Source organism: Mixia osmundae (genome assembly GCF_000708205.1).
Source record: "Mixia osmundae IAM 14324 unplaced genomic scaffold scaffold_2, whole genome shotgun sequence".
In the NCBI taxonomy this organism is placed as follows: domain Eukaryota; kingdom Fungi; phylum Basidiomycota; class Mixiomycetes; order Mixiales; family Mixiaceae; genus Mixia; species Mixia osmundae.
In genome coordinates, this window is record NW_014575562.1 from 22004 (window position 1) to 43968 (window position 21965).

General features: G+C 55.6%; 11 protein-coding genes across 11 annotated transcripts; 5 read left to right on the top strand and 6 right to left on the bottom strand.

The window, feature by feature from the left end:
- Positions 1-6: 6 nt before the first annotated feature.
- L969DRAFT_84849 (uncharacterized protein) lies at positions 7-2495 on the bottom strand. The gene is made up of 5 exons (XM_014714284.1): positions 1600-2495; positions 1231-1553; positions 1038-1182; positions 739-989; positions 7-681 (listed from the first exon to the last, which is right to left on the bottom strand). Exons 1-5 carry the CDS (start codon positions 2092-2094, stop codon positions 84-86), a joined length of 1812 nt encoding a protein of 603 aa, XP_014569770.1. The 5' UTR covers positions 2095-2495; the 3' UTR covers positions 7-83.
- L969DRAFT_45691 (uncharacterized protein) lies at positions 2477-4223 on the top strand (the record flags this gene model as incomplete). The annotated part of the gene is made up of 2 exons (XM_014714285.1): positions 2477-3723; positions 3779-4223. The coding sequence occupies 2 exons, from the start codon at positions 2477-2479 to the stop codon at positions 4221-4223; spliced, it is 1692 nt and encodes a 563-aa protein (XP_014569771.1).
- Positions 4074-5698, bottom strand: L969DRAFT_614015 (uncharacterized protein). The gene is made up of 7 exons (XM_014714286.1): positions 5674-5698; positions 5351-5620; positions 5052-5291; positions 4851-5002; positions 4691-4802; positions 4447-4641; positions 4074-4399 (listed from the first exon to the last, which is right to left on the bottom strand). The coding sequence occupies exons 1-7, from the start codon at positions 5692-5694 to the stop codon at positions 4253-4255; spliced, it is 1137 nt and encodes a 378-aa protein (XP_014569772.1). The 5' UTR covers positions 5695-5698; the 3' UTR covers positions 4074-4252.
- On the top strand, positions 5604-7674 carry L969DRAFT_21802 (uncharacterized protein; the record flags this gene model as incomplete). Its single annotated transcript, XM_014714255.1, has 3 exons — positions 5604-5616; positions 5670-5784; positions 5839-7674. The coding sequence occupies exons 2-3, from the start codon at positions 5779-5781 to the stop codon at positions 7672-7674; spliced, it is 1842 nt and encodes a 613-aa protein (XP_014569741.1). The 5' UTR covers positions 5604-5616; positions 5670-5778.
- L969DRAFT_286940 (uncharacterized protein) lies at positions 7569-8173 on the bottom strand. The gene is made up of 3 exons (XM_014714287.1): positions 8002-8173; positions 7874-7947; positions 7569-7824 (listed from the first exon to the last, which is right to left on the bottom strand). The coding sequence occupies exons 1-3, from the start codon at positions 8138-8140 to the stop codon at positions 7738-7740; spliced, it is 300 nt and encodes a 99-aa protein (XP_014569773.1). The 5' UTR covers positions 8141-8173; the 3' UTR covers positions 7569-7737.
- L969DRAFT_45689 (uncharacterized protein) lies at positions 8121-8723 on the top strand (the record flags this gene model as incomplete). Its single annotated transcript, XM_014714288.1, has 2 exons — positions 8121-8173; positions 8225-8723. 2 exons carry the CDS (start codon positions 8121-8123, stop codon positions 8721-8723), a joined length of 552 nt encoding a protein of 183 aa, XP_014569774.1.
- A 61-nt stretch (positions 8724-8784) lies between these two features.
- L969DRAFT_92370 (uncharacterized protein) lies at positions 8785-11306 on the bottom strand (the record flags this gene model as incomplete). The annotated part of the gene is made up of 5 exons (XM_014714289.1): positions 8785-10097; positions 10147-10598; positions 10656-10813; positions 10869-10943; positions 10998-11306. The coding sequence occupies 5 exons, from the start codon at positions 11304-11306 to the stop codon at positions 8785-8787; spliced, it is 2307 nt and encodes a 768-aa protein (XP_014569775.1).
- Positions 11072-13041, top strand: L969DRAFT_84855 (uncharacterized protein; the record flags this gene model as incomplete). The annotated part of the gene is made up of 1 exon (XM_014714290.1): positions 11072-13041. Exon 1 carries the CDS (start codon positions 11405-11407, stop codon positions 13037-13039), a length of 1635 nt encoding a protein of 544 aa, XP_014569776.1. The 5' UTR covers positions 11072-11404.
- Positions 13042-13149: 108 nt separating this feature from the next.
- On the bottom strand, positions 13150-13884 carry L969DRAFT_84858 (uncharacterized protein). The gene is made up of 2 exons (XM_014714291.1): positions 13599-13884; positions 13150-13541 (listed from the first exon to the last, which is right to left on the bottom strand). The coding sequence occupies exons 1-2, from the start codon at positions 13768-13770 to the stop codon at positions 13336-13338; spliced, it is 378 nt and encodes a 125-aa protein (XP_014569777.1). The 5' UTR covers positions 13771-13884; the 3' UTR covers positions 13150-13335.
- Positions 13882-14758, top strand: L969DRAFT_84859 (uncharacterized protein). The gene is made up of 3 exons (XM_014714292.1): positions 13882-14358; positions 14408-14544; positions 14590-14758. Exons 1-3 carry the CDS (start codon positions 13911-13913, stop codon positions 14725-14727), a joined length of 723 nt encoding a protein of 240 aa, XP_014569778.1. The 5' UTR covers positions 13882-13910; the 3' UTR covers positions 14728-14758.
- On the bottom strand, positions 14750-21912 carry L969DRAFT_92374 (uncharacterized protein; the record flags this gene model as incomplete). The annotated part of the gene is made up of 9 exons (XM_014714293.1): positions 14750-17184; positions 17233-17493; positions 17673-18003; positions 18202-18262; positions 18316-18955; positions 19012-19255; positions 19316-19696; positions 19748-20043; positions 20094-21912. 9 exons carry the CDS (start codon positions 21910-21912, stop codon positions 14750-14752), a joined length of 6468 nt encoding a protein of 2155 aa, XP_014569779.1.
- Positions 21913-21965: the final 53 nt, after the last annotated feature.

A 21965-nucleotide genomic window follows, 5' to 3' on the forward strand; every position in this document is an offset into this window, starting at 1 on the left:
GGTTCGCCACACACAAGATCACTCGCAACAGGCCTGGCCTCGAGACCACTATTCACAGCAGTGCTCGTGAAAGCATGATACAATTATTCGCCCTCGCGGACGACGGCATTCTTTGAGCGCGCGCGGATTGCGCGGCCGTACTTGAACAGTACGAAGGGCAGAGGAATGAAGAGGATCGCCAGGCCTCCGAGCAGACTGCTTGCGCCGGGTATGCCGAGCTTGTTATACATCTGAGTGGCGAACAGGGGTGCTGCCGCGCCAAAAGCTGAACGCATTACCGTGTTGGCCGCCAGTGCGGAGGCAGCATTAGCAAGGTATGAATCGATGAGATAGGTGAAGCCTGCAAGGAAGACCCAAAGCACACCAGCGCCGAGTAATGCAGTTCCGAAGATAGGTGACCAGATTGAGATGGAAGGATATGAGGTGAAACCGATCCAGAAGAAGGAGACGGCCAGCATCGGTCCGGCAGCCATCATAATGAGCAATCGTTCCTCCGGTGGCACTGGCTTGTCGCCGAGCGCCGTTGCTTTGGCAATGTATCTCCGGTTGAAATAGAACACGTAGATGAGCACAGCTGCAAGACCGCCCAGAGGAATCGGCAGGAAAGTAAGGCCGATCAAGCCCGCAGTGAGGCCGTGATTCTCGCCCATGATGATTGGAATGCTTTCAAACTGGATATAGCTGCAGTATCACAAGACGCTGGGTCAGATGGGTGAGCGTTATTGACGAGGTACATACATTATCATGTAGACGTAGCTCATCAGCAAGGTGATAGCGAGAAGCATGGGCTCCTCATATAGCATGATCAGCGGCTTGAGCAGTGTGTGCTTCAGCTTCTGGCCCATCGATTCAGGCTCGTGACGTTCCATGGAAGCGTGGTATCGCTCGTCGCCAGTCTCCTTGCGGACTTTTACTGCTTCTCGCTTGAGAATGATTGGGATAAACGTCTCTGGTAGTAGAACGACGATACCGACGAGACAAACGCCGGCCTGCAGACGTTATATAAGCACAGGTCTCCCTGCCAGAGGGGCACGAACAAAGATTGTCAGAACCCAATATATCCAGCGCCAGCTCGTTCCTGTGACCTCCATGAAGCCAGAAACAATGGGAGCGATGGCCGGGCCGGCAAAGGGCGCGAGGGAGAAAATGGCGAGCGCGACACCTCGCTCGTTCGGACCCCATCTAAGGCCAGAATTAGGACCCCCTCATGAAAGGCGAGGGAGAACGTACAGATCCGCGATGATCCCTCCGCTGACTGTCAGAGGACTGGATGCGAAGCAACCGCCGAGGAAACGGAAGACTATTGCGGAACCAATGTTGGGCGCGAGTGCGTTGCCGACTTGCCAGGCCGTATAGGGGATGAAGGAGGCAATCAAGGTCGGCTTTCTCCCGTATATTTCTGACATCGGTCCAAACACCAAGGGGCCGACGCAGTACGCCAAGACGAAGATGGCGATGAGCAAGGCGCCTACTTCTTCTGACACGCCATAATAAGCGTCGATCGAGGGAAGCAGATTAGATGGTGCAGAGGACGCGAAGGTCGCATTGAGAACCTTTGGCAGCGTCAGCTGGATCCTCCATCATGGACGGGCGACGCACCAGGATACCGGCAAAAGCGGTAAGGAACCATCGGTACTTAGTATTCCACGTATGGGGATCCATATGCTCGCGACCAATGAAAGTGACGAGATGGGGATCATCTTGTAAGGCATCCTCTTGCTTGACGCGCGCTTCTGCTTCCTCTGGCTCCATGCCTTCCTTCTCGAGCTGCAACCTGCGCTCATGGTCCTTGTTGGCCTCTAGATCGTCGCCGGCTGCGGTCTCGTCATCTGACGACGAGGGTGGCTGGGTTTTCTCGCCCGCTTGTTCGCCTTCATGATGCTCTGGAATTGCCGAGCCTCGACGTGGAGCGGTAGACAGCGGCCGCGTGAGGGTGGGTCTGCCTGTGGCAGATTGTGCAGATGTGTTTGAGCCGGTGAGCGCGATGGGGGAGCCCTGATAGCCGGACGATGTAGAGGACGCTCGGGAGCGAGATCTGTGTAGGTTGTGCAAGTACTGCTCGCTGTGATTGCGAGCAATGCCGTCCCAGACCATGACGGCGGCGGCGGCGGCGGCTTTAAGAGGTGTTCAGATCGACCGAAGCGGCAAGCGCGAGATGATCGTGAGGGGTGGCTGAGGGATTCGTTAGTGCTGTGCACTGCGACCAGTCAGACTATCTGCTTCTCAGCCTGATAGTCTGAGAATGTCGGCAGTGATAGGAATTTGATAGATGCGCAAGCCAACAGATGTTCGCGATAGTCTCCGCGGGTTTAGCGCTTGGCTTGTCTGTGGCCCGATGTATGCAAAGGTCGACGAAGACGAGGTTGGGCGGTGGAGGCCTTTATAAGTCGGCCTCGCTAGCGCCGACACGCCGGACTCGCCTGGTTTCGTTCGACTTTTTAACTCCGACACGGCAAGGAGCGACAGTCGCTGAAAAATGATAGACCGATCATCATCGTCATCGCGATTTGTCATGCAGTCGAACGGCGGAGGCGCAACAGCAGCAGCCACTCGCTTATCGATGACCAAGATCGACCTGCTCGAGGCAACCGTCGAGCAATTACACCAATGTCTCGATCGTGGCGACATCACTGCAGTCCAGCTATGCAAGGCCTATCTCGCCAGGATCGAGGAGACGAGGCACCTCAATGCAGTCATCGATGTGCCGACAGAGGCTGCTCTCAAGGAGGCTGAAGAATCTGATGCACGTCGAAAAGCTGGCAAGTCGCTCGGCATTCTCGACGGTATCCCGGTACTTGTAAAGGACAACATCGCGCTCAGACCGACCAAAGGTGTTCAAACGACCGCGGGATCCTTAGCCCTCGAAGGAGGTATCACTTCGGCCGATGCGACCATTGTGGCCAAGCTACGGTCGGCAGGGGCTATCATGCTTGCCACTGCCAATCTCACCGAGTGGGCCAACGGAAGGGGTGAAAAGATGCCCAATGGCTGGAGCGCCCGAGGCGGACAGTGTACTTCGCCCTACCATGAGAGAGGCGATGTCTGCGGCTCAAGCTCTGGTAGTGGTGTTGGTATGGCTATTGGCCTTGCAGCTCTAGCTCTGGGATCAGAGACTTGCGGATCAATCTGTATGCCCGCTGGAAGGTGCAACGTCGTTGGCATCAAGCCGACCGTCGGACTGACAAGCCGCTATGGCTGCATTCCTATCCTGGCCTCTTGTGACTCGCCGGGTCCGATGACACGCACAGTGCGTGATTCGGCCATCCTCTTGCAAGCAATCGTTGGCAAAGATGATGATGACAAGCATTCGCTTGACCAGCCCGACACGCCGCCTGATTATCTCAAGGCGCTGACGGCGGATGGCCTCAGTGGCGCTCGTATTGGCGTCTTGCGCAGTGTTTACACCGACGCATCCGCCGACAATGACTTTCCGCAGTCTATGATTGATATGTATAACGAGCAAATTGCGTCTGTCTTCCCTAAACTGGGTGCCACCCTGGTCGATCCGGCCGAGCTTATCTGCAGCGAAAGCAAGAAAGACCTCGAAGTTCTCGAAGACGCTCTCTTTGCACTTTCACCCGCAGAGATGTGCAATGGCATAAACTCCTTTATCGACTTCCTAGCCACTCGGCCGCCCGGTATCAATACCCTGCGCGACATTGTGTCCTTCAACAGCTCACATGCGAGCGAAGAATTGCCAGCCTGTCGAGCGAGCCAGGCACAGTGCGTCCTCGGTCACTTGCTCCAGCTATCTGCAGCGTACTGACGGTGCATACAGCTTCATCAAAGCTGTGGAGAATGCTCAAGAAATGGACGATCCTGCTTACCTGACGCAATTGGCATCGAATTACGAGATAGCGCGGCTGAAGGGTATCGATGCGACGCTCAAGAAATACAATCTTGACGCATTGATTGCGCCAAGCGACTCTTGCATCCGTGTATTGCCTGGCTTAGCGGGCTATCCTTTGATCAGCATTCCCTGCGGCTTCATGTCCGAGGATACAAGACCTTTGGAGCAGACCGACGAGGAGAGGGAGCATGGCTTACCCATATATCCTGGGCCGGGGGTCCCTTTTGGGATCACGTTTGTCGGGACGGCTTATAGCGAGGCTAAGCTGTTGAAATATGGTTACGCTTATGAGCAAGCGACTCAAATTCGGACAAAGCAAGCACCCATGAGGTCGGCGACTCCCAAGACGCAGCTTGCAGACGTGAACGTCTAGTATGTTGACAACAACACCATGCAGGAGTTTTAGAGGACTTCTATCGCAAGATCTTCGTCCTCTTCCTCATGTTCTACTGTCGCAGAGCCGACCACTTCTGGCACAGCTTCTATGCGAGTGTCTGGGCCCTCGTCGCGCATAAGCAGATTGACCAGCCTGACGACCGCTTCCGCGACCTATTTGTGATGTCAGCATACCAAAGACGCGAATGCATCATGCCGACCTCGTGGTCCTGCTCGGATTCGTGCAGGACTTTGACGACGCGATAGGCATTCTTCTGCCGCAAATGCTCGCGGCCCGTCAGGGTCGTGCAGAGCAGGAGCAAGGTTTCGACGTGAGTGAGTCGAATGTACGGGTCTGGCTCGCGAGTCTTGTCGGAGGAGAGCAGCTGGATCTCGGTGGGGAACTTTTCCAAGTCCTGCCTTGTGTTGTGAGCATTTGTGAACAGGGTCAGCGAAACTACCTACGTCCAAGTCATAGTCCTCATTGCCACAGAGCGGTAGCAAGACCTTTGGAAGCATGTTGACGGACGATTCGTCCAGAAGCGCGCCATGTGCTTCTTTGACAAAGCAACAGTTCCTGCATATGTACGTAAGCGTAGACCTCGGAAAGCGTCCGACTGCTTGCTTGATGATACTAGCGACGCCGCCTCGTCTGATCGTGCTTGCATGTTCGGTGAAGACAGCCAGCTTGGTAAGCGGAACGTCCGAAAGATCCTTGCCAGAAGGAATTGGCTGGCCTGGTTGAAGCCTCAAGAGTGCAAGACGACCGGCGGGTAGCTTCGCAGACCTATCAGACATGACCACGAGACCCGTGGGATGATCATACCAGAGATATATTGGCGACGACGCTGGCGAGGAAGTCATAAGTCGCGTGTGGGTTGTATGTCTTGTCGTCACCGAGCAAGAAGACTTGCACGAGCTGCTCAAGCGCGCGAGTTGGATCGCCGGACGTCTGAGGTGATGTCGAAGGCAGCGTGAGTTTGCACAGGCTTGCTGCCACAGTCTCAGACTTGGTAAGATTTGAGAGCAGCATGCACGCGAGATCGGCCAGCAAAGCTGTCCTCGACTGGGGGACAAATCATGAGCGAACACTCGGATGTCATCATCATCGTCATCATCACTGACCACGATCGTACGAACGATCCAGCTGAGCATGACGGGGTTGCCGCATTGGCGTTGCACAGATTCTTGATCGGACAGGTTGATGAGTGCCTTGAGGGCGTCGTGCGCGAGCGCTGCTGCATCTTCTCGAGCGATTCGTCCGAGAGCATCGATCGCCGTCGGGGATGCTAGTATGACTTTGCGCAGTGGCTGAGAGGAGGGAGTGAAGCCTGTCACCGCTTCGAGCGCCGCTTTTCGTATTTCTATCTGCGGCGCACTCAGAAAGCCAAGCAACTAGCTCTGTCGTGGTGAGGTCAATGTGAGGCAAGCATCAGACAGCTGCGCACTTCTCGTACTTGGCCCTCCATCGCTCGGCAAAGCAGCTCCGGCTCTCCAAAACCCGAACGCAAGAGCTCAAAGTCAGGCTCAAGACTGCCCCAGACTGGCCAGACATGGCAGTGTGTGGAGCGCTCTCCAGCCGATGACACCCACCGGCTGACGAGTGATCCCAGGAGAGCAGCATGACCGAAGCCCATCCGCTCAGTGTGCGAGTGCTCAGGCTGCTCCGGCCGAGCGCAGCCAAGGAGGACACTATCTACATCGACAAGGATGCCGTCGACCTGCTCGGCGCCCGCAATAGTCTCCTTCGACAAGATGTAGCGCAATTTTGTGACTTCTCGGCAGCTCCTCTGCTCGCCCTCTCCTCTGTGTTCGGACAGATCTACCTGGGAGAGACCTTCAATGGCTATCTCGCTGTACACAACGATCAAGACAGCCCCATAACGGGGGTCAATCTCAAAGTTGAGATGCAGACTGCCCAGAACAGGTGGACACTAGCAGAGACACGCTCGGGTCTGCTCAAGCCACGCGAAAGCCTCGAGACCGTCGTCAGGCACGAGCTCAAAGAGATTGGCGTGCACTCACTCGTCTGCACTGTCTCGTATACTGTAGCCGAAGGGTCCCAGCAAGGCTTCGCCCCAGAACTGGGAGCAAGTCAGCGTGTGCTCAAAAAGTCGTTCAAATTCTCAATGTCCAACCCGCTCAGTGTGAAGACGAAGATACACATGGCCAAATCGGTGACGGCTTTGCTTGACAAGAATCAGCGAGAGACTGCCTATCTCGAGCTGCAGATTCAGAACATGACTTCAGCTCCTCTCGTCTTTGAGCAGATGCGCTTCGAGCCATCCCAAGGGCTAACATTCGTCGACGCGAACTCGTCCATCTTTGACAACGAGGCAGCTCTGCTATCGCCCGGGGACATCAGGCAGTACCTTTACATCGTCAGCCCGGCCGTGACTCCTTCTCCGGTCTTCGAGAGTGGCAAGGTCAACGGACAGATGAACCTCGGCAGACTCAATATTGTCTGGCGTACGCCCAATGGCGAGGGCGGCAAGCTCCAGACGAGTCAGCTGACGCGAAGAATGCAGGCTCCAGCCATACTGAGTGCTCCTGGAAGCTATGCCATGCATGACGAACACGCCATTGCAGCGAGCAAAAGCGCTACGGTAGTCTCGCCCCAGTCTGCAAACAGCGCTCGCAAGTCGGATGCGACCGAAGCCAAAGGACCAGACGTCTCCGGGCTTACATTCGATGTCTCGATCGAGCTACCCGTTGAGCCGCTCACTATACATACACCATTTCAAGTGCGCCTCAGCCTGCGTGTCCGCGACAGGGCCGGTCAGCGTCGAGTCGTCGTCCTCGCGCTTCAACATGTCAGACCTGTGTCCCTGAGCAGTCCGGCGGATACCACTGCAGCTGCAGGCGATAAAGCACGGCAGTCTGTTCTGCTTTCGGAGGCTGATCCGCCTGCGAGTCCGGCACCACCGATGCGGAGTCGACTGGCGCCAGCTTCACTTCTGGCTGATCTGACATCTGGAGCACCATCCCGACGAGCTAGCGCGGATGTCAGTACACCTGAGAGTCTGAGGCGACGCAGTGCGCAAATCGATCCGTACGCTCGCGATGCACTCCTGCAGGCCGCAACGTCTGCAGCCGTCGTCTCTCATGCAGGCGCTGACATTGTTCTCCCGGCGCCTGAGCCAATCAACCGGCGCGCTGGATACACTGGAAGTATTGAGCCCTCGTCGACCGTCATTGCCCTGGGTCCATCGCTTATCGAAGTCGAGCCTATCGAGCTTGGAAACGATGAGACCGTCATCCGTGTCGTCGAGCTGTCTTACCTACCGACTGAGACGGGTCTACACCATCTCGGCGGCTTGCGTGTACTCGCTCTCGGCATCACGGAAGAAGGCCAGGACGTGAGCGAAGGACGTGACGCGTTCATTGTGCGCGAAAACAGTGTGCTGGGAGAAATTTACGTGCAAGGTCGCCCGCCACTGCGTCTATAATATGCATACATTCCGTGATATGCACAAGCTCTGTCATTCACTTCTTGCCCGACCTGCTTGACCTCATGAGCATCGGGCGCTATAGTGCATATTGCAAGCCCACTTTTTTATGCCAGCGCCGCCCATAGGACCGCCTTTGGCAGCTCTCAGCTGCAGGGCCACGTCAGTGCGTGCAGCATGAGTACGCTCGGCGGCCTACGGCAGCCTCCTTGGTCGCAGCAGCATCAGCCTTTTGCTTTGCCTTGAAAGCAAGATCATCTTCATCTTCTTCACCTGTACGCAAGTCTGTCAGCAAGGACGACGTGAGGCTCTCAACACCGAACACACGCTTCTCCTTTTTTGGCGCCTTGAGGGGCTTCGCCTTGCCTCCTGCTCGGCCAGTCATTGTCTCGTTTCTCCTGAGCTCCACAAATCTGCGCGACTGCGACATCAACAGGCGATCCGAGATGTCACGCGAACGCAGCATGGCGGCACAGGCTGATGCTCAGTATCTCATGAGGTGTGTGCAGACGGGCGACTGATTGATGCACGATCTCACTCGTCAAGACAGGCATGCAGCGATCAAAGTCGTACAAGGGACGGTCATTGCAGTTCCACCTCTTCTGCTGGCCACGCAACTCTACAGGCGTACCTTCTCACTCAATCGGTTCCTGAGGGGCAACGCGATTGCTTCGCTTGTCGGCGCTGCAGGCGGCGCTGGTCTGTATTACGGACGGGCGCGCAACTTTGACGATGTTGCACTGGCAGATCGTGTTCAGAGGCTAAGATCCAACCGCTCGCAGGCTCAAGTGGACGACTGGACGCTCATCGGTAGCATCATCGGCTCACTTCTCACGACGACGCTCTTCATGAGACGTGCCAATGTGCTCTACTGCCTCCTTGGCGGCGCATCCCTCGGAGCTGGCGGCGGGGTGCTCACTCACATGTACCAGACGTACGGTCTTCAAGGCAGCATCGAAGCTGTCCAAGAGGGTCCACCCGGCGGCAAGATCATTGATGATCTCCAATCGGGCAAGGCAGACGAGGTCCTGAAAGGAAAGCCTACATAGTCACTTGGGACAATGTTGTATTCGCATGCTCATGCACTATAGTTCACAACAACAGCGCCTGCTACTTCTGAAACGTCACATTCTTGTTGCCGCTCTGTTTGTCCAGCGTCAGCGCCTTTGGCTGGCGACGGAATGCCGGCGTCTCTATTGATGCCTGATCGAGTTTGCTCTTCTTGGCGGCGCGCATTGCCTGCACATCGAAAGCCTCTTCTTTGTATCCCTCGAGGACAGACTTGCTCTTTGAATAATCATATGGCTCTACTTTGATATGCTCCTTCTTCGACTGTGCTCTGCTTTGCTTCGGTCGGATCTCGCCCTTTGGCGTGGCCGGGGCATCTGGCCGCGCTCTCTTCTGACACGCGTTTGTCTTCTCCTGCCTGACTGTTTCGGAGATGTGTAATACGTCGTCGCTGTCATCGCTCGATGAGGCTGCAGACGCTGCGATGGCTTCCTCCACCCGTGACTCCCCAGAGCTGACAGGGACCAGGATCGCCGTCGAATGCATGGCAAAGAGTTGCTCCGAAATAGTGCGCTGAATATTCGCGACGGCTTTCTGAGCTGGTGTAGAATCCTGCGTGCGCAACGTCGTATAGAAACGGCTTGCACCATCGTTCATCGGCACTGGCATAGGAGGCCAAACTTCTGGCAGAACCTGGCGGATGCGCGGTTCACTCGGACTGGCGACGAGCGCAGAGATTGACTCTAGTGTCGATCTTGAGGAGACTTCTGTGGCCTGCGGCGTATCGAGGGCAGCTTTGATGACTTGAGCGAGTTCTGAGGCACGCCTCAGGACCGTCTGTGAAGCTACGCTGCAGCAAGCTAGCACGTCCGCAGGCCGTGTAGGCCTGACGGTTCCCAGCCGGCACACAAGGTGATGGGACATGATATACCGAGGCGACTCGTCAAGCTCGCGGGCCAGCTGATCGCGCCAACTGTGAGCTGCCCGGAAAGCGGCAAACTCTGGCCCTCTGCCTGAGCTTGTCTCGCCCTTAGCCAGGTTGACTCGATATTCTGCACCTTTGTTCATGACACGGACGAGTCCTCGCCAGCCATTTGCTCCGAGTCCGCTCTCGTAATCGTAGTCTGATCCATGATACGCTTGGCTCGCGACGATACGTGAGCGGCGATCGACACGCTGGAGCAACGTTTCGCTGCCGTCGAGTGCGTGCTCCGGCGTTGGGTCGAGCTTGGTAGCAATGAGGGCTCTACGTAGATGATCATAGATGTTCAAGAGGTAGTGCGTATCCGAGCGAGCGTAGTCAATCATCTCTTGAGGCAATGGACGCAGGCGCCAATCTGCCAGCTGATACCGCTTGTCCGGCACAAAGTGGGTATATTTTGTCAGTAAAGAAGCCAGCGATCGCTGGCCGTAGGCTGTACGATCATTAGGTCGCAGGGTCTGAGATTTGCGAGGAAGACGTACAGAGAACGACGGTGGCATGATAGGTATCGAAGAGATTCACGATGTATAGCCCAAAATCGCGTTGAAGCCAGATTACATCGGACTGCGCTCCGTGCATGACTTTGACTTTTGCAGGATCTGCAAAGACTTCGTTGAGGCTTTCGAGTCGGTCTCTGACCTCGGAGACGAGTGTGTCCACGATCCAGTCGTGGGAGCGAGTGCTGATCTGCATGAGGCAGACGAATCCAACATAGGAGCGGAAGTCGTGATGTTCTAGATCAATGGCAATCTCTGCATGGTCTGGTCTCTTGAGCTCTTGCAGCAATCTATCCAGTTGCTCTGCTGTGTCGACATAAGTGAAGGGCGTCGAGGAGAAAGAATCTATAGCTTTTTTTGAGATTTCGCTTGGGAGGTTATCTGGCGAGGCGAGGAGAGGGAGGGCTTCGATCTCGTGGCTGTAAGGATTGCTCTCGCTGTCATCAGTGCGGTCAGTAAAAAGGTCGACGCGTGTGCGAAGCTAAACGGCGTGCCTGGTGTCATAGGTAGCAGGGTCGTACGCGACAAGCGCATGAGGCTTGCTTGTCAGCAAGGGGCGGAACAACTGGCCACGAGCGTTGTTGACAGGCCGCGAGAAGTGGATCTGAGGCTTCTCGAGATCTTTGGCATTCATGAGTGAGGCGGGCAATCTCTGACGAAGCTCGGCAGATCAGCGCGAGCCAGATTCGAGAACAAAGTGGGTGGACCTGATCAGTGGTTTGCGATGTAGTTTGGAGAGGCTTGGGCTTGTGTCTGCCGGACAAGAGATCGAGCTGGGCGTCCTACAAGCCACGCAAGATGAGCTATGTGGTTGGGTTGGCGGAGGCCGAACGAACAGCAGCTTCAAGGAGATGATCGACGACATGAACGACTGATCTCTCAAAGCGGTCGGTGACATCGTCAATGTCCTGCAGCTCATCTGAAGATTCTTCGTGCAGCGATGATCTGACCAGGCCAAGCAGCTTGTTGGTGAGTTCAAGGACATGCCGAGAGGCAGAATGGGCGTCGCTTGCAAAACGATCAGAGACTGTACGGCAGTAGGCTACGTCCTTGAGCTGCCGTGCCGCTACTGTTGCCGGCTTGATGACCTGACTGATGGAGCTCTGATAGGCCTCCCAGTCTTGACCTGGGTCCGTTGTAGCCATGGCCATGGGCAGAGTAGTGACGTCTGTCGCCCTCTTATATATATAAGGAGCAGAATGCGCGGACAAAATCGATCCTCTCATCAACGGCTCGACAGACGATGACGACATTCGCCAGCTTGGTCAGGCACGATGACAGGCCGGCTATCGTACTGCCTCGTTCGGCAACGGGTGTCAACGCTCGTACGGTCTCGCACCACGAACTAGCTGAGCTCATAACCTCCTTCCAAAGTCAGCTATCCGGTGCAGGCACTCAGCCGGGTGATGTGATTTCTATGAGCCTCATTAACTCGCTCGACTTTGTCATCGCCTTTCTCGCTGTCGGACTCAACCGCAGCATTGCTGCGCCCCTCAACCCGGCCTACAAGACTTCAGAAGTTGATTTCTATCTTCAGGACACAAAGAGCCGCTTGCTGATCGTGCCCGCCGGCGCAATCCAAGCCAACACGGAGGCTGTCCAAGCTGCCAGAGCGCTAGCCACGAAAGTGCTCGAGGTTTCAGTCGATCTGCGCCGTCAGCCTCTCAGGGTCGCGCTCACGTCAGACGGCAAGCCCGTCCCATCTGCATCTGCGGCTGCTGTGCCCAAAGATGATGACGTGGCCCTCATCTTGCATACTTCAGGCACGACAGGGCGTCCAAAGGCCGTGCCCCTGACGCATCGTAACCTGCTGACGACAATGTCGAATATCAAACGAACATATGCTCTCACTGAAGCAGACCGATCTTACCTCGTCATGCCACTCTTTCATGTTCATGGTCTTTTAGCGGGCTTCCTTGCTCCCATCTATGCCGGCGCATCTGCCGTCGTTCCTCCAAAGTTCTCTGCTGCGACATTTTGGCCGGAGCTCATCGAGAGTAAATGTACCTATTATACCGCTGTACCGACGATACACCAAATCCTTCTCAAGACAAAGCTACCCGACAACTTGCCCAAACTACGGTTTATACGGTCATGCTCCTCCGCTCTATCACCCACGACTTTCCACGCGATCGAGGAGACATTCGGCGCACCTGTCCTCGAAGCGTATGCCATGACGGAGGCCGCACATCAGATGACGAGCAATCCCTTACCACCTGGCAAGCGACAGCCGGGCAGCGTCGGCGTCGGTCAAGGCGTCGCCATCCGCACACTGAATGATCACGGCATGGATGTGCCCGAGGGCGAGGTATGCATCAAAGGTCTCAACGTGACCACGGGCTACATCAACAACGAAAAGGCCAACAAGGAGTCATTCACCGCCGATGGCTTCTTCAGGACAGGTGACAGAGGCCGACTGGATTCCGAGGGCTATCTCTTCCTGACGGGGCGAATCAAAGAGCTTATCAACCGAGGGGGTGAGAAACTCAGTCCGCTCGAGATCGATGCCGCCTTACTCGCCGTCGATGGCGTTGCCGAGGCAGTCGCATTTGGTGTGCCCGATGAAAAGTACGGCGAGACTGTCTGGGCAGCCCTTGTGTTGAAGGACGGCAGCAAGTTGGACGCCAAAAGCATACAAACAGCAGCAGCTGGAAAGATTAGCAAAGTATGCTTCGCCACCCCTGTACGGGCTCTGCTGATAGTTGATGCAGTTCAAGGTACCCGAGCGTATCTTTCTCGTCGATGCAATCCCAAAGGCAGCAACCGGCAAGATCTCTCGGCTCAATGTCAGCAAGACGTTCCAGGCCAAGGTCGCCGCACAAGGCAGGCAGAGCAAGCTATAGACGTTGTGCTGGATTGCATACATCTGTACATGTGACTTTGCAAGCTCTGCCGGCCTAGGACGAAAAGTCCAAGCACTCCATCTCGTGGACCCAGCATGGCAACTCCTGGCCATGCTCGAGGTCGTGTCGCTTGAGCATGTCCTCCGAGCAACCCTCAAAATCAGACATGCACATCAGATGCGCGAAAGTTGTGACTCTGCCGAGCTTGTCTGCGATGAAGGTCAGTCTCGAGGCGAGAAGGGCTTACGGCTCCAATGTGACTAACGTTGGACGACCGAGGGTCGCATGCTAGCCTAGCAGTCAGCTCGGCAAGGAAGACGAGTCGGCACAGCTACCCAGCGAAGAAGACGATGCGGCAGCATTTGCGCAAATCAGGCGTGCCTTGGGTGAGCTCTCGCTCTGCTCGCAGGGCGATGCCTTGCTGATCTGGTTCATAATCTCTCGTCGAGCCTTTGAGAGTGACGTTTTCCTCTAGAAAGAAGGTGGTAACGATGTTGTCTTCTCCCTTGGGTCGAACAAGGATGAAGCCAAGTGTCGCTGTTCCCGGCAAGGCTACTCAGCCGCAGGGAGCGGTCTCCACTCAAGCAGACGCACACTGATTGTCGACACTTTGAAAGGCCGTCTCGCGGGGACAAGCCAGCGCTTGGTATTTACATTTGACGACATACTGCTGCGAGTCCTCGCCGTGCGGCATCTCGAGTTGAGCAGACCCATGTCGAGCGAGAAAGAGTCCGAGGAAGAGGAGCGTCCGTACGGGTGAGAACATGGCGAAGCAGGGGGGTTATCAGCAATCCGTGGCTGAAGCTGAAGGAGCAAAGTGTGATGTACATTTGAATAAATTCGACTGACACCATCAAGATGCCTCGAGTGCTTTGCCGGCGAAGCGAAGTCCGTCGATTGCCAGCAATGACGCTGCGCTGCACCTGCGGACAGGCTCTACGCTTCTCATCACGCCGGAGTCAGAGACGCTATGCAACAGAAGCAGCAGCAGAATCGCGTTCGTCGGCGGACAGCGAGCCTGCAAAGATTCTTGCATCTGCTCTTGTCTCGCGGCCACCTCTGATGCTGCCCGCGCTCTCGCCCTTTGAAGAGGCATACTACGCCTATCATCGCAAGATACAAGCAGCCCTCGCCAAACCTTTCGATCCTACATTCTACTTCCGCCAGGGCTCTGCAGCCGAAAAGACGTTTGTGCAAGCAGACAAGACAGGAGAGGACCCAGTGCCGTCTGCGATTCATGCAGCAAGAGATGAGCGCTTGGCGAGGGCGGAGAAGCAGAATGAGAGATCGCTCGAGCGTCAAGTGACGAGGACGGTCTACTTGCTGCTCAAGCAAGGCACAACCTGGCGATTCCGTGAGTTCAGCCTTTCAAATTTGCAGCTGCACTGAGACGTCTGCATCAGCACGAGGTCCAGTCGATACAGCAGCTTCGTTGAGAGAAGCGGCCCTGGTCAAACTCGAGACTGAGGCTGGCCTGAATATGGACGTCTGGCCAATAGCGGGCGTACCCGTCGGTGTGCATTCTACGGGCTCTGACAAGGTAGCTACTAGTCAGTCTCCGACGGTCAAGCTGACGATATTGCAGACATTCTTTCTGCCCTATCGCATCCTGCGTGGGCAGGCCAGCAAAGGCGACTTTGCCTGGCTCACGCGCGAAGAGATTCAGCAGCGCGTTGATGAGAGCTACTGGGCCTCTGTGGGCGATATGCTCGCTAGTGTATGATCAGTGCATGCTTTCGAGCAGCCTAGTAGCGTGCATGAGCCATGATCAATTGCCCGAGCACTGAGAGCAGGCCGATGAACACGAGTAGCAGGCTTGCGATGGAGAAATGACTGATGCTCGTACCGACTTCTAGCCAGCTTCCCTCAGTCTTGATGAGATAGAAGAATGACATCGTCAACACATCGCTGATCGAAAGAGCTAGCAAGCTGATGGAGTAGGCTGGCAGGCCGAGCGTCCTTTGCAATGCTGCCAGAGCTGCCGATGCAAAGACGAAAGGTATCAGAATCTTGAAGATGAGAAGAGCCGACATTAAGAAAGGATTGAAGACCGGCACGAGTCGATATACGGGCTCCAGGTAAAATGACGAGATCGAAGCAATGTTGCCCGTTCCGAAGAAGCCGACGTGAATATAATGCAGGAAGAACACAGCCATGCGGAGATGAGTCAACCCAAGCTTGCTTTCCCCTGGCTGACTCTGCCGCCGTCGATATGCATTCAGTCGCGTTTCGAGGACGAGCCAGAGAGCAAGGTTGATAGCATAAGTCAGATAGAACAGCGTCTCGTATGAGATCGACAGAAGGCCAAAGGTCGGCACGAATGACAAGCATAGCAGTAGAAGTCGCTGTATGTAGTGCTGACGGCCTTGTAAGCTTGTGACGAGCACAGCGAGCGAGAGTGCGATCAAAATCCAGCCTGCTGCTTGGAGAACCACGGGCAAGCCTTGTTTGTTGCGCAAGCGGTGGGCCGAGAGGCTTGTGACACACATGCTTACTACGATGAGAGCCGTCAGCATGGACAAGTAGTATCGGGTTGTCTGGTTTTCGTCTAAGGTCGCCTTAGCCACTGGCTGCGTCTTTATATCAGCAGATTGCAAGGTCGGGGACGGGCGCTTTGCTGCTGCTGCAAAACCAAGGGCGGCGAAACCGAGGCCTCCCAGCCATATGAGTAGCATATTCTCTCCCTTTTCGACCGGCAAAACAGTGAACGCGCTGGCGGCTAGACAAGAGACGGTCCATGCACCGCCCAGCCCACGAATTTCAGCCTGGAATTCGGCTGTGGTCGTTGCAAAAAGCCACACGGTGCCCATGAGCATGAAGAGCGCGCTGAAGACGGATCGACGAAAGTAGCCAAGCAGCATGAGTTCCAGCACTAGTACCGTTGCTACCATGGCGAGACCGCACTGCGCCAGCTGATCGTAGCTGATGCGTTTCAAGGCGGACCTTATTAGGGGCAAGTTTCGCGCGAGAGCGGTGAAGAAGTAGGCCGGAAAGGCAACATATAGGAAATATGTCCATTTGGCCTTTTCGAGGGCAAGACGCAAGCCGATGCTCGCAAAAAGGCCCGCTGAGGCGAGAGCAGACAGATTCCATGCTGGCTGAAGATTGGGTGGCACTGCCACGAGCACGAATGCCTTCAGAAGATGCAAGAGGCTGAGGAGCATCCAGCCGACATAGCCTGCCGTGACGACTGAGCGTAACAAGAGCCAGTCGTATCGGTGCAGGTAGTCCAAGCCGGACTGTGCTGCGTCGGCAAGCTCGCGTTGTAAGACCTCTGCTTCGTCGTATGCTTGACGATCGAATGCTTCATTGATCGCGGCCAGTCGCATGACGCTTGAACGCGCGTCCGTAGCATCGTCTGGTAGTTCGCCGAAAGGCTTGAACCGCAATGCTGACTTTGCTTTCAGGTCGTGTTTGACGTGGTACTGCTCTAAGCGCTGACGCGTGTTGGCCAGCGCGGCAGTCACCTTGTACTTCTTGTCAGCGGCAAGATAGTCTGTCATGAGCGTACCTGCGCTATTTGCAGGGTCCGGTATGCCCACGAGAGCTGCCATGAGCGAAGCGATGTCTGCTTGGGCAACATCGTTCCGCGTAGATGCAGGTAAAGACCATTCGCCAAGTATGCCGTCCAGCTGATGCGAAGCGACGCCTGAGCCCCAAGCAATGAGAGGCGTACGGGTATTGTCCGGGTCTCCATCGCCATGATTGCCAATGTTACTCATACCGTGATCAGCCGTAAAGACAAAGGCGGTTTTGCGATCGCCGTAGAAATCAGCGAACTTTTGCTCGACCTTCTGAACGATGTCGTCGACGACCCGGATATTGTGATAGTATTCTGGACCGTGCGGGCGATAAGAGTGGCCTGTCGTGTCCAGGCCAAGCAGATGGAGGAAAAAGATAGACTGTGGCTCCCGAAGTTGATGGGCGAGAGTAGCATCTGCAGAGGCATTTGCGAACAGCGCGGTGAGCTCATTGTACACCCACACATCGAGAGCTGTCGCATCGCTGGTGAAATCCTCCTCTGACTCGTCATAACAAAAGCTCTTCATCTTTGGCTGGCCATCCGGACGGGGACTTGCTCCGTGCTCGAACATGGGAACTATGTCAGGCGAGCCAAATCCCCAGGCACGACATGACTGATTGAAGACGGAATCAAAATTGACTGGATTCAGTTTCCAGCCTGCGCAGAAGCGTGAGTGATGTTCACGAGGCGCAGGATAGCCACAACCTTTTGTAACGGCGGAGACGTCTTCGTACATGCCTGCAATGAGAGCTACATGACCAGGCCGTGATTCTGTGGGGACTCTGGTGTGCGAGACTCCCCAGGTCGCTTGACCACTGGTAAGCAGTGATCGCAAGTAGGGCGCTGGCGTTGTCCATCCTGCCGAGACAGTCGCGCCGTCGGTTGAAGCCGGTATGAAAGGAGGCAGAGCATCAAATGCTGGCTCCCGATACAGCTGAAATAGCTTGTCTGCTCTCAGACCGTCGCCTGGACAAAGCATGAGCTGTTTGTAGCCCGTCGCGCAGGAGGGAAGCAAGTAAGTCAGGCATAGAGAAAAAGAACGTATAGAGATCATGTCAGGCCACCGGCTGGCAGGCTGATCATTTAGAAATCTCGAGAAAGATCTTTCATCACTGTTGGAGCGGTGGGATAGGAGCTCGACTGACCTACTATGAGCACGAGTCTATCCGCTAGTCCTGCCTTGGATCCTTGAGCGTCCCGGCTGGCTAGATCGGCCTCGCCGTCGCGCAGACGGGCGCTTGCGATGCTGAACCGACGCTGGACATGGATGACCGGCGAGACAAAGTAGATGTCAAAGATCGAGTAGAGCGAGACAAGGTGAAAGGCCAGTCCAAGCAGAACCAACGGTAGCGCTGTTCTCACAGACGAGCGCGCCTTTGCTGATCGTCTCGGGCCGCTGGAATACTTAGGCGTGTGCTGGGTAGCCTCGAGGGCCCCCGCTGAGCTGCTCATCGTCGACGGCTTGCTGTCATACTGCTGGCAAAAGTCGGTCAGGTCAGCGGAGGGGCATTCGATCGATCGTTCGGCTTGGACGCGACTCGCGATTGACCTGCGCGGAATGTGCTCGATGATCACTTTACAATGCGTGGAGGTTGCAAGATGACTATTGTCACAACAAGATTATAAGCTGTGTGATCCAGGAGCGCCAGCGTGTCGCAGATCTGGGCTTCATACTGAAGGGATCAATGACTCTAGTGTCGACATCAGCGCGTCGATAGTGAACGGCTTCGAGAGGCTGCGAGGCATGTAGATCAGCATCGCACACTGATCACTAGAGCTTTTACCAACCTTGCGTCCATGCCTGCCGCAAGCATCTCGTCTACCTGCTCGCCTCGCGCGTTCGCGCTGATTGCAAGGATGGGAATCCGTGGCGTGAGTTTACCCGCTGCTTCGAGCTGTCTGATCTCTATTGTAGCCTCGATACCGGTCTTGACGGGCATAGTCGCATCCATGAGGACGACATCGTAAGCCTGATCAGTCTGTCGGGCCTGCTGATTAGCAACAAGAATGTCGATGCATTCTTGACCGTCGTAAGCCGGCGAGACCATGCAGCCCTTTCGCTTGAGCAGCGCAGTCAATAGCTTTGAATTGATCTTGTTGTCTTCAGCCAAGACTATCCTCCATTGGCGGGTAGGTACCGCGGCGATGATGGGCGGCGAGGGAAGATCGACCGCAGTCGTACCAGCGGACACGAGACTGATGATGCTGGAATCCGTGGAGCAAGCAGAGAGAGACGGCAAGGTGGGCGTCGGTGAGGGGGGAGGCAGCGTTTCTGTTGCCTCTCCGCGCGCCCCAGTCACATAGAAGCTGAATGTCGTACCCACGCCAGGAGCTGAGATGAGCCCGATCTGGCCATGCAAGACTTCTTCGACGACCTTCTTTGAGATGTAGAGCCCAAGGCCTGAGCCGCCGTACGTACTCGAGCTACCTGCGCATCGATAGCCGTGTCAGTGGATATGCATTCGAGACGGGTGTATGGCCTACTATGACTCGCTTGGGCAAAGCGTTGAAATAGCCGACTGATCTCTTCCGACGAAAGGCCGCAGCCAGTGTCGGCCACGTGCACGATAAGAAATCGCGTATCGTCGCCGTCGGACTCATCATCAGCCTGATCTCGGGCTGTCGTTGCATGTGTAGGCAGCTTGGGTCTAGTTGTGGAAACATCGACAGTGACGTCGACCTTGCGAGTGACACTTTTGCTGGTGAATTTGATGGCATTGGTGATGATCTGTAGTCCTCGTCAGGTCCTCGTCAGCTTCAGCGGTAGCGTGAGCGGGAGAAGACTTGCGTTGATGAAAATCTGGTCAATCTTCAGCTGATCAGAATGAAAGGTCTGCAGGGGATCGGCAGCGAGACCGGGGCCGGGCACGACAGTGAGGGCTATATCCTTCGCTTTGATCTCTGCTGCAAACATGCGAAGGTTCTGTTTGATCACTGTCAAGGGCTCGAAGCTCGTTTTTGTGACAGTAATTAGATCGTGCTCAATCTTAGACAGATTCAAGAGACCGTCGACGAGGCGATGAATATGTCGCGCACACAGAGAGATCGTCTCGATCTCTTCGCGCACCATTAATTCCAAGTCCTCGCGCGCCGAGCTCGCTTTCGGCCGAGTGAGGTCGTCCAGCATCAGTGCGCAGCTAAAAGTGACGGCGGATAGGGGGTTGCGGACCTGTCGAAACGTCCGTTGAGTACTTAGAGGAGGATAGAGCGCAAAAGGTACCTCGTGCGCGAGACTGTCGATAAAACGAGTAAGGGCCAGCTTTTGCGAGAGGACGTCTTCTGCCCGTCTTTTAGTGAGCGCTTCGCGATGCTTACGCTCGGAAATATCGACGACCGAGCCAGTATAGCCTAGCGATACGCCGGTCGAGCTTGTATACCACAAGCAGCGTACCTCAGTCCACCGATCGTATTCGCTGTCTTTGTGTTCGGCACCTGTCCATCGGATCTCAATTCTGATCTCTGGCTGCTGCTCCCGGATGGCAGTGGCCCAGACATCGAGTCCGAACTGCACGTCATCTGGTGGGCGAAACGATCAGACAGGTAGATGCCGTACGCAGTCAGCTTACCTTGATGGATGGAGCGGTGCCACTCGTTGAGCGAGACATCTCGAGGATGGCCACTGATAGCATACCACGACTCATTCGCGAAAAGAATGTTGCCCTCGAGATCCGAGAAGAAGAGGCCGGATGGACATGCACGAGCAAAGCTTTCAAAGCGCGATTCGGACTCGATAAATTGGGCAGTACGCTCTGTGAGACTCTCCTGCACTTGAGCCGCTTGTTTGCGGGCTTGCGCAACTAAACGGATACTTGCAGTGCCGGCAGATAGCTGACGTCGCATGAGATGGATGAATTCGACGTATGCCTCGTCGTAATCACGCCGAGTCGACAGACACATAAGACAGACTGCCTCGATGGGATCTGCCAAATTGATTCTGATGGCCATGATGACTACCCGTTCTATGAGGTCGCCAAAGGAAGGACACTTGACTCCCGCGTATAGTGTGCGAGAAGTCTGATCGTCCAGCTCAATTGCTGTCTCACCTTTGTGTAATCGATGAAGGTATGGCTGGAGAAGCAGTGCTGCAGCCGGCAGGGGACCAGCACTATCGCCCGTGAGAGCAAGATCAAGGTAAGGTGGCAATGTGGCACAGGCAACGTTAGAGAAGGCCAGCTTGAATCCGGCGGCTGATTCGTTCGGTCTGTCGCCTACACGTGTGTAAAAGGTTGCGTAAGGGGTGTCCAGGCAAATTTCGGGTCGAATAAGGGTGTCGGTGATCCGCGCCCAGTATTGGTCAAGTGAGGCGCAATCCGCAGTCTCGCCGGCTAGAATATGCAAGGTCTTCATTCGACGACGCGAAAGAACTGAAGCGGTAGTATCGAAATTGGGGACAAAGACGGCCGGGACGCCTTCGCAAGTGCGCATAGGTATCATTGAGTAGGAGAAGTAGCGTTCCTCGAGTCCGTTTGGCACAGTCAGAAAGAGCTGCGCCTCATCATAATAAACAACTTTGCCAGCGAAGCAGCCGGTCAGGATCTGGACCATCTGGTCGTATAGCTCTGGCCAGACCGCAAAGTAGGGCGTGCCGAGCATGGCAGGATGCCGAGCGCCCATTGAGATCGAGTGAGCATAATTATAGACGCAGACGAGGTCGTCAGACCAGCACATCAGTGTCGGCGTGGGCGAAAGCAAGATTGTGTCTACGAGACATCTGAGCGTGTTTGACCAAGTGTTGGGAGCGCCCAGGCTTGTAGACGCCCAGTCGGTCTGCCAGAAGTCATACAAGAACCGCCGATACTGCTCGGGCTCTATACCAGGCAACGTACAATCCGCAACGTCGTAGTCGTGCATAGGGATCTTGGCATCGAGTGAGGCATCCATAAATTTCTGTCCAAGCGCTTTGCGCTCGCGATAGGATTCACTGGCAGATCTGCCTGCCCGCTTGGGCGTCATCGATGGCGGTGTGCTGTTGATGCTCATTCGGCGGTCGAGCTCGCTTCCCAAGACTTCCATCTCGCCGCTGTCGTGCATTCGCGCGCCGAGACTGTCTACGAGTGACCCACGACGAGATGCAGCAGGCGATGGACCGTTCTCCGTCCTGGTGGCCAGCAGAATGCCAGCCTTTGCGAGATAGTCGAATGTCCAAGGCCGTCCAGACGCGTTGACGCTCGTTGTCATACTCTCATCGATGTGCGAGCCCAAGTAGGGCTTTACGGCTGCCGAGAGGATATCGGTCTCTGAGCGACGCAGCCTTCGCTTGGCTGCGCTGTTCTGCCATGGATGCTGTCGGGCTGACGAGAACAATAGTATGGGCTCCTCTTTCAGCTCCAGATATTCGAGCAGGGCCTGCTCCGCATCCGTCACATCGCCCTGCAGCCTCTCCATTGTGCCCTCACGGTCGCTGAGCGTGCATATGGCCTGTCCTTGAGCCTGTTGAT

Coding starts and splice junctions, on each gene's coding strand:
- L969DRAFT_614015 (XM_014714286.1), bottom strand. CDS start 5,694: ATGGAGGGCCAAGTACGAGAA. Junction 4,803..4,850: donor GGCGTCGCTAGTATCATCAA/GCAAGCAGTCGG, acceptor GTACATATGCAG/GAACTGTTGCTTTGTCAAAG. Junction 4,400..4,446: donor AATCCGAGCAGGACCACGAG/GTCGGCATGATG, acceptor CATCACAAATAG/GTCGCGGAAGCGGTCGTCAG.
- L969DRAFT_286940 (XM_014714287.1), bottom strand. CDS start 8,140: ATGCTGCGTTCGCGTGACATCTCGGATCGCCTGTTGATGTCGCAGTCG. Junction 7,948..8,001: donor GGCGCCAAAAAAGGAGAAGC/GTGTGTTCGGTG, acceptor ACTTGCGTACAG/GTGAAGAAGATGAAGATGAT. Junction 7,825..7,873: donor CTGCGACCAAGGAGGCTGCC/GTAGGCCGCCGA, acceptor GTGGCCCTGCAG/CTGAGAGCTGCCAAAGGCGG.
- L969DRAFT_84858 (XM_014714291.1), bottom strand. CDS start 13,770: ATGTTCTCACCCGTACGGACGCTCCTCTTCCTCGGACTCTTTCTCGCT. Junction 13,542..13,598: donor TCAAAGTGTCGACAATCAGT/GTGCGTCTGCTT, acceptor TGCCGGGAACAG/CGACACTTGGCTTCATCCTT.
- L969DRAFT_84859 (XM_014714292.1), top strand. CDS start 13,911: ATGACGCTGCGCTGCACCTGCGGACAGGCTCTACGCTTCTCATCACGC. Junction 14,359..14,407: donor AGGCACAACCTGGCGATTCC/GTGAGTTCAGCC, acceptor CGTCTGCATCAG/CACGAGGTCCAGTCGATACA. Junction 14,545..14,589: donor ATTCTACGGGCTCTGACAAG/GTAGCTACTAGT, acceptor ACGATATTGCAG/ACATTCTTTCTGCCCTATCG.
- L969DRAFT_84849 (XM_014714284.1), bottom strand. CDS start 2,094: ATGGTCTGGGACGGCATTGCTCGCAATCACAGCGAGCAGTACTTGCAC. Junction 1,554..1,599: donor CCGCTTTTGCCGGTATCCTG/GTGCGTCGCCCG, acceptor ACGCTGCCAAAG/GTTCTCAATGCGACCTTCGC. Junction 682..738: donor AGCTACGTCTACATGATAAT/GTATGTACCTCG, acceptor GTGATACTGCAG/CTATATCCAGTTTGAAAGCA.